Source organism: Tachypleus tridentatus, chromosome 10 (genome assembly GCF_004210375.1).
Source record: "Tachypleus tridentatus isolate NWPU-2018 chromosome 10, ASM421037v1, whole genome shotgun sequence".
Taxonomy (NCBI): Eukaryota; Metazoa; Arthropoda; class Merostomata; order Xiphosura; family Limulidae; genus Tachypleus; species Tachypleus tridentatus.
The window spans coordinates 31,520,575-31,533,811 of record NC_134834.1 but is presented as its reverse complement, the minus strand read 5'-3'; the positions used below and the strand labels follow the sequence as shown (position 1 = coordinate 31,533,811).

The window sequence follows — 13,237 nt, the reverse complement described above, 5'->3', positions numbered from 1 at the left end:
TTATCGCTGAACCAAGCATGCCTCCATCGTCGATGAGGCTATACCCGATGTGCCCGAGTCCACTGCAGCCGTACTTGACGATGTTGCTGGGTGAGGATGACGCCTCTGACTGGACGACAAGGTCGGATTCCTGCATCTCGTAGACGGTTGCGTACGGTCTGATCGGAAATCCTACGCAGCCCTGGTATGGTTGAGGCAGTAGACGTCGCAGTGGTGATCCTATCCCGAAGGTGACGTAACCGGATGTAACGATCTTGTGCGGGCGTGGTCACACGAGGTCTGCCAGATCGTGGACGGTCGCGAGTTGATCCATGTTGTTGGTGACGATTCCATAGCCTTGTGATGGTGCTTGGGTGGACATTCACAGCTCTGGCAACATCTGATCGAGATTCGCCTGCTTCCATCGACCAATGGCGTTGTTGCGTTGTGCTTCAGTCAGTCTTGGCGTAACTGTATTGCGTGTCGGTGGCTTAACACTGAGCTATAGAAACCGAGAACCCGTCACTTTTATAGGGAATTTGCACATGTTTCACTTGCAGAACATGCAGATCTCTCAAACAAATTTATTGGACACGAATGCGTTTTGGCGAAAAATCCGATGTTTTCCTCCTTTTTCAAAGTGCACAACTTTTATTGTCATTTTGGTCTGACAATCAGTGCCTTAACATGTGTAACATCACATACTCTGAGCTTGTAACGTTATTACATATATTTCTCTTTAAAATAACAAAAATATCCCTTTTGCGTTTCTCGTTTTAAAGAGTATATATATATGCATACTTTGTGATTATTAAAACTAATACAAATTAACAGTTGAAAAACTACATATATGAATAAATATTATTACATACATGTATTTTTTAATATTTATGTAAAATTTATGTAACAAAATGTACATGTAACAACAAAAACGTGTGTGTAATATTTGTTTATGTTCTCAAACATCTGAAGTTTATCGTACGTGGCTTTTACATTAAGCAAGTTTGGCCATCCCTAATATATAATTATTCGACCATTATTTGTTACCGTTTGCGAGACTGTGACATTAGAATTACTTCTGATAAATTCAGCATATTAGTATGTGTGGCCAATGAAATAATGCTCTGTAATAAAAAAATCTTGTGGACATACGAAGTTTGTATTGAGATGAACGTAAACCAACCAACTTCATGTTAGCTTTTGGAGCTGATTTGATCGTTGTCTTTTATCTTCTGAATTTTTAACGAACGCTTCACTTTTATTCTAGTCCCTTAAATTCTCTGTGTAGAGAAAAAGAAAAAACATCCCATTTTTGAAGACGGGTGGGAAGACCCCACAAATTTACCCTGTTATGCTGATATATGTATAAGAATATCTTCTGTAGCGCCACTACAGAATATCCACTGTTCTTTCTAACTGAATTTTTCAAACAACCGCACAACGTCGTAACTACTTTCAGTTCTCTTCATGTTTTTTTATTCGGAAACAAAAACACACCCAAACTTTCCAGTCATATAGTACTGTTGTTCCTGTGCTAACATATATCTTTTACACTAAAGATGGTAAAAGAAAATGGCGTTAATCCATTTACGGATTTTTCTATGACCTCTTGGTTCATTGATGGTACTGACCATTGTGTATTGCAGGTAATTTTAGTTTATCCAACCAATCAGAATTTTGTAAGACGTTAAAACAACTTTCTCATCACTTGAATAGGTAACTATATTGATATTTAAGCTGACCTTGACTGCCTGTCGGTTTTATTATTGTTTTTTTTAATGAATATTGGTAATTACTTCCTCCAGTAAAACAAGTTTCTGTGTTCTTTCATCATGAAAAACATCAGTAACATCTAGTAACAACATGGAGTAGCGGTCCTGTTAGAAAGCTTTAAGGAAAAAAAAAATAACCTTTCTCAGAATTTTACAGTACTGCTCGGAGAGTGATTTCTGAAATCAAAAATTCAATCAATGTTTTTGCCTCCTATGGAATTCTAGTAGTAACGTTAGAAAGATGTCATATGACTGAAATTTCCATCATATAAATTATGATTTTACGACATGTCTCTCTTATCTTTCTTTGTTGGTTCATTAACTATATCGTAATTGACCAACTACATGTAGATAGTTTTAATTTATACAGTTAATCAGAATTGTATGTTAAACAACGTTCAAATTGCTTGAATCTTATGTATATCAACCACTCTTACTCTGAAATTTCCAACATGAATCTCACAACGCATCCCTAACATGTATACTGAAAGAACTCGGTAGAAGATCCTGTTTGTTATTAATTATAGAACTGTCTTCTGCTCATCGCGGGTATCAAAACCTCATTTTTTTAGTACTATAAGCTTTCAAACTTGCCGCTGAACCACTAGGAGCTACAAAAAGAGATCCTACATAACTTATACTGGACCAAAAATCTTCTTTCTCCACATAGAAGGAGCTCGTTAATCAAATGATTCTATGATTTATTTATTTGTAGTTACACTGAGTGAGTTTATGAAACAATGGAACAGTATTTACTCGAAATTATATATTTTATTTGTATTGTTAGGCTATTGTTGGAGATCAACAATATTTTTCAAAGTAAAAAAAAAAAAAAATTATATGTCTTATAAATACCATGAAAGAACTATCGTTAAAATTATTTAAACCAGCACAGAAGATAATGATTCTTATATTGTTGTACAATATACATTATTATGTTTTTGTTTGTTTGCTTGTTTACTTTGTTTCTAAAAGAAGAGGAAATAAAGTTTTATTGTTTTTATGGTAACAACCGCTATTACTTCAAAATTTCTAATATGAATCTGTACCCCCACAACGCAACTCTAACATGAATTTGTACCCCCACAGAAAAAACAACAACTATGGTATGTGCAACAACTATTTATTTATCATAAACACAATTTTAAATAAAAGCACTCTCCTACGCAACAATAATACAATTTTTATTGGAACTTGTACGTTAGGGTTTGATTGCATCCTTATTGATGTAATTTTTAAATATTGTACTCAGAAACTGGAGTCTTAATTTTTTTTTTACTATAAACGGTGCAACTTTTAATGTAAGAAAGAGTTATAATTTATATAAGTAAAATTTATGACAATTTTGAGCTCTGTACATTGAACCATTTTGACGCAATGAGTTACGTTTCACTATGGAGGACAATTCGAACACTTTTCTCGTACAATACCTACCAAAAAAATTATTTTTAAGAAAATGTTCTCTTTCTCAACATTTTGTTTTCAGTGAGATATGAATGTTATGATTGGCAAATACTAACAGAAAACCTGCACGTGGAGAAGCGTTTCTGCTAGCAGAATTAAGTCGTGCACTTTTAAACATGAAGCCCAGAGATGGGGGGTTAAGTACCCTTGGGATCTAAATCAAAACTCTATGCCTGTTATGGCACTCCTTAGATCAGTTTTACTATCGTAGCCGATTTTTTGTTGATGCTCAAATAAAATCGTGAAATTAAACAGCAGGCAGGCAAAAGAGATAAAATATCGTGCATTATAATAACATCTTTTTTACTATATTACTTTGGCGAAGGAGGCAAAAGTTAACCGGAGCGGGGTGTAAAGAAAGTAGGTGTCGTAAACACGTTAATTCTATGCGGATCATGCGGAAAATATAGTGTTTACAGGGTGGAAAAGGAGCAATCCTTAAAATATACGATAAAATTTAGCCACGTAACTATTGGTAGATTTGAAAAAAACAAAACATGTTTTACGTACAGTTTTCTTACTCTCATCACTATGCTTCTTCTTCGTTTATGGTTTACATTTCTTTGTAAAAGTTACGTCTTTGTAAAGTACCTTGTGCACAGATAATCATTATATGTGCAACGTGTCACTTTCTGAGTAGGAATGTGTGTATGTGTTTTTCTTATAGCAAAGCCATATCGGGCTATATGCTGAGCCCACCGAAGGGAATTGAACCCTGATTTTAGTGTTGTAAGACCGTAGACTTACCGCTGTACTAGCGGGGGTCATTGTGAGTAGGGTGTGAGGACTTCTTAGATGACCAGATAATTTTAGCAATGATGGATTTTATTTAAGAGTTTATATCTCTTTATGTGCATGCTGATCTTTCCTTACTAATATGGTTCACTGTCTTAGAAATAACTACCTTTCAGATTGGTGTTCTGGGCTTTGCATCTATTGCCTGTGTTTATATACGAAAGACAAGGATATACACATTTATCAGTCTATCTAGTAATATCTTTAGGTAGCTGTATTTACTTGCCGAATAATCGGGAATCCACCATGAATCACACAAAGGTACTAAACACGTCCCCGTGTTGTCGAGGGCCTGATTTCTGACTACATGCTTCTAAGTTAATACATGCCAGTATTATGTGACGTCATCAGCATAGCTCTCAACTTAATCCTCAGCTCTAACTACATAGTAGAAACACAGTGTGATAACGTTCTGTCTAATACTGAGAAATAACTGTGGCAACGTTCTGTCAAATCTTCAATTATTGCGAGCTTGACCGTAAAATTCATCATCAAATATCTCCAATCAATCGTTACGGCAGTCTTGTTTTTTACTAAAGAAACAAACACATGGCAGACCCCCAGTGACACAACTGTATATCTACGTACTTACAGTGTTAGAACCCGAGTTTCGATACCCATGGTGGGAAGAGGTAGCCCATTGCGTAGCTTTGTACTTAATTTCAGTCAACCAACCAATCAAAACTGGTGAAAATGTAACAACAAATACCGACATGGTTTTCGAGTGACTTTTTTCTTGTCCAAAAATGAAGTTATTTTAGCGCTTCGTCAAAAAATGGTAAATATTTCCAACATGTTTTTTTTCACTAAAACAATGAATCAGTTAGAGGTGGCAATTGATTACCAGTCCATCTCTGTTAATATTGCTACTATTTTGAGTTTGGATAGAATAGTTTCCCTGAAAGAAGGCCGTTTCAGCCACTTAAATGGCATACGAACTTTTAAAACCAATAAATAAAATAGTTGTTACTTTTAATTTTGGTTTTGTTTACTCTTTAAACAGAAGTTTTGGTGACCCCGCGGAAGTATATTTAATATTAAATATAAGTATTGATACATGAAGTCAACAGAAGGAATAAGAAAAGATCACCTTTCTTAAAAGACTGAACACTGGTGTATTTCGGTATTCAATATACACATGTTGCTCCATAAAGTTCATTGTGATGTTATTTATCATACTGGTAGGTAAGCCACGTTACCTTACTTTGTGACTCACCCACGTAATTACTGATATGCTCTTTATAGCCATTAACAGTGGCTTAAATATCATAGTAGTAACCACAACCTTGCTACGAACACCCAGAAGCAAGGTACAAATTAGTTTATAATGTTATTACTGTCTCTTCTTACCACATCACACATGTATACATATTTAAACCATGGCCTCAAATCTGAATTAAGTGATTGGTCAGAAGTGTCAATAAAAAGCAGTAAACATGGATAAAAGTGCTATTTTCTTGTTATCGGTTACAACTAATAAATATGTAATATTTTCATCAGATCTCGTCGGTGTATAGAGTAATGCTATTCTCATCAGATATCATTGGCATGAAAGCAATGTTATTTCGTTAGGAACCATTGGTGTACAGAGTGGTGCCCTATTCACCATTTACCACCGGTGTATATGTAATGCTACTTCAAACAGTGTGGTTGACATATTATTGTATTCTTCTTGTCTTAAGTTATTATAATTGCCATTTAGCATATATATAACTGTCTTACTATAAATAAATGTGAAATTCAAGTCACGTCTGTGAATAAATAACATTATTCCCCGAGTCTAGACGCATATAAACAAATATGCATGTGCCGTACAAACAGCTCTCTCTTAGAAGCCACGATCAGTTTGTTCTTTGTCAGTATTGTAATTTTCATTGCTTCTTGCAAAGATTGTTTGGTAGAATACTTCATTAATACTCCTGTATCCAAGACATACATCTTGCATATCCACCCAACATTACTTAGTTATAAAAGCCCCTCTTTAATAGTTATTATAAGGCACTGAACGAACAGGTGTTAATGTTATTGATAGAAAAACTAGAGTTACATAATGTAGCAGTAACACAAAGGGTTAAATGTTGTCTTAATTATAGGTAAATGGATCAAGAAACGGTTCGTTTCGAGTATAAGAAATACTATAAAGAAACAATTGTATCGGTTAAAATTTTCAACAGAACACGTTTTACAGTAGTATAAGTTTGCCTATGTATAACGCCTCTTTTACGGGCCATTTTAAATATCACATGTTAAAACTGCGGTTAGCACTTATAACCGTTAAATAAAACTTTAATGTAATTCTATTTCACATGCCTCGTCTTTCCGAGTTATTCGAGTATTCTTGTTTCGTCAACTAATGTGGTTCTTCAATCGCACAAATTATCCTAGTTTTCTAACTAATAAAAGACAAAATAAAAACATCCTTTTTTTAACCCTTGACAAATTTTTATTGAATGTTTACGCAGAGGCGACATGATATTTAAGTACAAGATGGGAAGCGCGAAATCAAAATATGCAACACACGAAAATGAATTTTTTTACCTTATTAACACACTGGCGTTTTTAAGGTAATTATTTTAAAGAGGTGAAATATATATATATCTATACACAAACACTTAGAGAACGTATTTGAAGCTTTACTTTTTAAGAAATTTAACCTCAGAATGAACTGTAATACTGATGAAACATTGAATTAGAGCTAGGGTTCTCTACTGTATAAATTAACTTAAAAACAAAACGATATATTTAAAAAAAATTCTTTCTCGGATTATGTACACGTTATTTACTTTATTTCCGAATACATTTTCGATCTTACTAAACAATAGGTTTATAAACTGATTAAACGATAACGTTGACTTGAATCTTAATGTCCCAGTTCACCTTCAACCATTTGAGATCTTTTTTCTTTTTTTTGCACATTTAGTTATATTTTGTACTTCCGCTGTTTTTCCCCTTATTTGTTTATTATTGTTTCTTCTACTTAATATAATAATTTACAGTGTTATTATATTAATAACGCTAACTATTCCGTATATTTACATTCAAAAATATACACTAACTTATCACAATTCTTTCAATGATAACACTTAGTTCCTTAACATGATTTGGAGGTCTCACTTCATCCAGCACTTCAAACAATGAAAAGCAGGGCTCACCTTTGGCACACTGCCAGATTTCTGTGACAACATACCTTAACTTTAAATTCGTTCACAAAGCTCAAATTTTGAAATTACGAGTGCATTCTCAATACTGTGGATTGCAAAATCGGGGATTTCTTGGACAAATTCAGCGGAGTTTCCATTAACTGCCCAGAGTTAAAAAACACTGCAGGGTCCAGTGTCGTCGGCGTATCGTTACGCGGAATGGGTGAGATGACTAGCGGAGGAGAAACCTCGGGTTCAACGAACATACGATGATTGGAATGCACACATGATGTTACGGGGTACTGATGTGAGGCGGCAACTCCTGTGATAGGTGTCTGGATTAGTGCAGAGGACAAGATGCCAGGCCTGTTTTCTTCTTCTGCTTTATCATTGCTCGATGCAGCTGGTACTGTGGTAAAATAGCCAGGTGAGCAGACTACCATGTTTTTGTCTGAATGAACAAAATTATTGGGTAGAGTAACAGCATGGCTGCTACGGTCGATACCATATGGAAATACCACTTTTACTGCCTGTCGTGAAGAATCAGAGGTGTTATCTGCTAGTGACCAGGTACCAGTTGGTGAGGTCACACTGGTCACCGCTGGAACGTTTTCCGTTCTCATTATGATATTGTGAATTAAATCTGTTCTTTTAACTTGTTGTGGGTCTAGGTACCGTGGGGCTTGTTCCAATGTTTTTACTAACACACTATGGGAGCTAGCAAGTGAGACATTTGGGTGGCCTCCTATTATCCTGGTGGATGGTGGGCTGACTGAACATTCTGATTCTCTTCTCGCGGCTCTGAACTTCTTATGATGTCGATAGGCATCTTCCATCATCATACTAGAGTTGACTAATGGTGGAGCTTGAAGAGCTCTCTTCAGAACAGACATTTCTTCAACCGTTTCATTTTTTTGTTCACATTCAGTGATTTCTTTCATCTTCTCCTCCAAACACCTGGGACTAGAACACACAGAATTACTGGGAGTGTTGTTGGGACAGTGTTCTCTGCCACTCTCGATACCAGAATCAGTTGGGGAGTCAACCCTCTTAATTTTAGCGTATGGCCCCTTTATCTGATTTTCTCCAACGTAGCTGTCGTCTCCTAAGGTACAACACAAATCTCCCTGATGGTCTCGTGGTCTCTTCAAATGCAATTCACCCAAAGTATTGTTGTGATCAGTGGATATTAAACTGTCGTAACTGCGGGTGCTAGAAAAGGATGCAGACCTAACAGGACTTTTAGCTTCTGAAGATGCAGTGTAGCTGACTTCTGAATGTAATTTACTCACAAAATGGCGATCGGGTTCGTTCCATTCACACGTGTTGGGATGATCTCTCTGCTGGCTAGGTAAACCACAATGATTGTTTCCGCCACTGTTTACAGGATATTGTGCCGGTGTAAGTATGGATTCATATCGAGGACAATGGTCACTAGCAGCAGGTGGAGATGATAGAGATGTTGTAATACTTGATGATTCTACGGACTTATTATTCTGGTTTTGAGGTTCCATTTTGTATGCCAAAAGCTTTTCAGAGTGAAGTGTGTTAAGAGTTCGCAAGTCTGGAATCTTTTTCATTAGTTCGCGAAAAATGTGTGGGTTCTCTGGATGACCTGAGGTAACCACTTTCTGTAACAACTCAGTCAATTTGCCCTGGATTTTCTGCACAAGTTCCACATTTCTGAGACCTGGCCGATCTGGAAAAGAACAAAATCGAGAAAGATTAGCAATTAACAAACCTCTTATATAACCATACCGGCAAACAGTTTAAAATTTTATGTACAAGTTATTTAAAGGTTAAATATAAAATATTCAGTGTGTGATGCAAATCTCAGCCACGTACACTGACAGAAGAAAAATAAACATTTATTTATACGGTGCGTAATTCACTCTTCACTAGCACTTCAGGAAAATAATGATAAATTAATCCCTACATATCTAGGTCAACTTATCAACCTTCAAATAATCTAAACAAAAGTAGGTCAGTAAATTCCTTCACGTTTACCTAAAAGTTGCGTCCAGCATTTACCTGATGTTTCTTTATCCGCGTGATCCAACAACGGTTTCTAAGATAATTTATTTTCATTATGTGTGACTTTATTCGCCACACTCTTGCAATTATAAAAGGAAATACCCCCTCACCTGCAGCTATGACTACAACAGCACTAAACAGGCCAAGTTCACAGTCAGACAACCGAAGGGCGTTAAGACGCTCATTAAAATCGAACATAGAGTCTAGGAGAAAGCGGGCGTTGTTGCTGGAGTGCAGAGCTTCTTTATGGACAATCTGGCCGTTCAAACAGATCATGCTGTTGCTCTGAGAGTCAAACATACGAGCTAACCTAACAAGTAGAACTTCAAACACACCAGCCTGGAGTAAAAAAAAAAAAATTGTTACTTAGAAATCTTTCTTTACACACATATAAGATTGGAAAGTGACGTATTCCGATTATATTTAGAATTTAAAATTAATTTTATTTACCAACTAATTGTTTAAATATCTTTGAAAATGTTAATACCTAACACATTAAACTGAAAGTAAAAATTATATTATTATTATGACGATGTGTCGAAATGTGATAGTGTTTTTGCGTACTCAACTGCAGTCTGCCAAAATGTCTATCTTATTAATAAGCATAATAAAGACCACTTCAACAGCTCCAAACGGTGAATTTGATGCATTATAAAAAGGTAAAAAATTCAGGATTCAATCCCTGCTTGTTCTGCACCTTTGCACCAAGAAACTGGAGGTTTTTGTTTGTTGTTTTTTTACATAATAAGATAAACATTAAATATTGGGAAAAAAACAGAAGTAAGAGACTTACTTTGAGCAAGGTCACGTGATCTTCTTGGGTCAGCAGTCTAAAACCTGGGATTCGTTTCGCAAATTCAACTACCCCTCGAATAGCTGGAGAAAACTTTTCTGAAAAATTCTTTACCATCTGGCTATCTCCACACGGTTCCATGGGTGCCGGATTAAGTGGACAGGCCTATGGAAGAAATATATATATATATATATATGTATATCAATTTCTCATGATAAATGTTTCTTAAGTTCACCTCTACTGCAAATATATATATGTAATAATATACATATATAACACAGACAAACACAAATAAAACAGTGGTGATGACGTCATGAAACTTGTAGCAGTTTAACAAAACTGTGCAGATGTTTTCGACTCTTGTGAATAATGAGTTAAAGGTCAAAAGATCGTTTAATATATTGATATAATAAACAGTATGCAGGTGTAACTGAATAATTAGTACACACCCATTATTAGAACCTTTATGCTTTATAACGAATTAACGTAATTTACCGCGGTGAACGTTTCATGTTTCCCATATATGGCTTCGTCAGTTATTTGGATGCCGTTCTTAACTAACAGAAATGGATCAGCTGCAATAAGCCGAACACGTGTTTAACTTCTTCCTTGAGACGACTTTCAATGACACAAACTACGTATGGAGGAGGAAGGGGGTTATTATTCCAAAGTTCTGGCTGAAATAACTTCGCGAGCTCAGCTTATCTCCTCAGTAAATGATGCGCGCGACCTTGACCAATCTACCATGATAGGCATGTTGAAATGTCGATGCCGAGCGGCTGATCCACGTGACCTTGGATCCGCTCTTAAGTTGGATAACTTTCACTGCAGAGCTGACGCAATGGCCAAGGCCAGAAAGTTTTCCTGAAACGTAAGGCCCACAGTGTGGGTTTCCAAGCCACCCACCAATCGCTGGTCAGATTAGATACGACTTTACAAAGTAATCAATCGGGAGTTAACTTAAAGTTATTTATCGTTCTGTGACGTGTAATAATTTATTCTGAAATAGTTGTTCTAAAGATCAGAGAAATAAGGTATTGTTGCTGAGGTCTTACGTATTATTTAAAATTCTGAAAAGTAAACAAAATGAAAGCAACAAAACACCAACTTTAACCTTCACTTTAGTTTGTTATTCAGTTTTCCCCTAAACATTGTCAAGTTTAGATTCAAGGTACGTTAATATATTGGCCTTTTGCCAAGTTTTGTTGCCTTCACGGTGACGCAGTTTTTCCTCACAAGTTCAATTTAAAAAAATATATTGCGAAATAAAAACCAAGGAAACGTTCTATTTTGAATGCATATAATATTTTGATTTTCAACCATAAAGTCTAAGTTTATTATTACTATTAAACTACATCTCAAAAGTATTCCGTTCCAAATACTTTAGTGACCTCTACTATCAACAAAATATTTTTTATTACATTCATATAAAAGACGTATTAAACCTGTCCTACTGTCAACAATCTAGTACACACCATTACGAAAATAAATAATACATTATATTCGTGGATCATTTTTTAGCCACTCGCATCTAACTAGGTGCAGAACATAATACAAATACCAGCACTTTCTGTCCAAATAATTTTTCACAAAAACTTACCAACTGTGGGAAGCTCTGAGTATGATGTGGCTGTGTACGAGCACGTTCCAGCAATGCGGCGACTTTGTCCCTGGTATAATCACAGGTCTCCATGTGAGAAGTCATTATGATGTTCAAGAGTCGACCTTCATCCTCGAGCTCCGAACTCAGAGCCTTTTCATACGAACTGGCATTCACTTTCTGCATAGCGGCCAGGATCTTGGCTTTCTCTCGCTTCGGAACTCGCCCAAATCGAACGGCTGACGAAAAGAAATACTCTTTTATAGCATTGTTTAATAAATAATAAGCTGAACATACGATAACCACCTCGATCTTTGTGAATTAAATGCAAGCAGTCATTTTAAATCCAATAAATTCGATTCCTAGTAAAAATTATTATAAACGCAAGTCAACAATACGCATCACTTATCACATTCGTGATACGATGACATCACAGGAAGGAAGAACTAATAGCGCGAGCGCTTTCGGAAGTGAAACTTTTCATCTTTAAAAATTCGCCCTTGAAGAAGGAAGATTCACTGTAATTTCATTTTATGCCACTACTCAACACTTAAGCAATAACATATTATTCATAAACTTACAGGACTCTTGGGGCGTCAGGAAACCTCGCACTCTACGGTTAATTTGTTCCGTGCACAGGTAATAGTTGGGCGTCCATTTCTTATTTCCGGTCAATACCGCGCTGAGCATGCTCGCAGGCATTATATTTTGGGTTCAGATTGTTTCAATGCGTTTTTTTTAATGTGTCAAAAATTACCTTATAAAAACTTTCTCTAAAAGTAAAAGTAAACCCTACAGGCTGTCGCGATGCTCAAAAGTTAGGTTACACGAATTCTTCAAGCAACGACGAGAGCGGAACGGAAATTGTGAAACACATCTCGACCCTGCCCTCCTGTATCACATGATATTAGAAGCTTGACGCAAGTATTAGTTGCACGCGGTTTGTCATCACTTGCCTCATCCTACCACCACCAGTACTTTTAACGCATGCTCACATCACAGAGATGAAATGGACTAGTGTGGCCTTGAACTTGTTTCACGTATTTGATTTACTTCGTAAACTTTTCTAATCTGACCTTCAGACACTGGTAAGTGCTGCCATCTGGTAATACATAGACGAAAGCGTCTGAAGACGAGAAAAATGTTAACACGCGCCAACAGATGAAAAACAAACAAACCAGGAAGCCAATTGCTTTTCTTCTTTTCATGTTTTCATTATTGTTATTGAATAAGTCAATTCCGGAAGAGAAATTATGAAACTATTTAACCGATGAGAGATAGAAATCTTCAAAATAAGTTATCTTGTAATCGAAACTCATAAACGCAATGAGTCTCGTATAAGATGACTAATTTATTTATTTATGAAATTATGGAGCAAGTGGATGTTGAAATGCTTTAAAAAGATCACAACAGAATGGTAAACACAGTGGTTATGTTATGAAACCTTCGGTTGAACATTTTGATTCTAGTTAATGTTAACATTAAAATAAAAGAATAATAGATATTCTCTGCTTTACGGTGACAAAACTTTAATCGAATAAAATTGAATTCCAGATACAAATTTGGTTTGTCATATTTGCGCTTATTAGAAACTATAGTAGCAATATATAATTACTTTTGGTCTGACTGATGAATTATTTACAACACATAATTTTACTAA

The 13,237-nt window shown here is 35.8% G+C and overlaps 1 protein-coding gene across 3 annotated transcripts in view; it reads right to left on the bottom strand.

Annotated features, from left to right (window-relative positions):
- Positions 1-6,430: 6,430 nt before the first annotated feature.
- LOC143228995 (nuclear hormone receptor E75-like) overlaps positions 6,431-13,237 on the bottom strand; it is a 79,595-nt gene continuing 72,788 nt past the window's right edge. For 2 of the 3 annotated variants that reach the window (XM_076460593.1, XM_076460592.1), the window contains exons 4-7: positions 11,578-11,816; positions 9,978-10,142; positions 9,295-9,523; positions 6,431-8,849 (exon numbers count right to left, since the gene is read on the bottom strand). In XM_076460593.1, the coding sequence (XP_076316708.1) occupies positions 7,237-8,849; positions 9,295-9,523; positions 9,978-10,142; positions 11,578-11,816 (2,246 nt within the window). In that variant the 3' untranslated portion in view covers positions 6,431-7,236. Of the gene's footprint in view, positions 8,850-9,294; positions 9,524-9,977; positions 10,143-11,577; positions 11,817-12,158; positions 12,619-13,237 lie in introns of those variants that run through there. The other variant, XM_076460594.1, reaches the window with a different exon arrangement.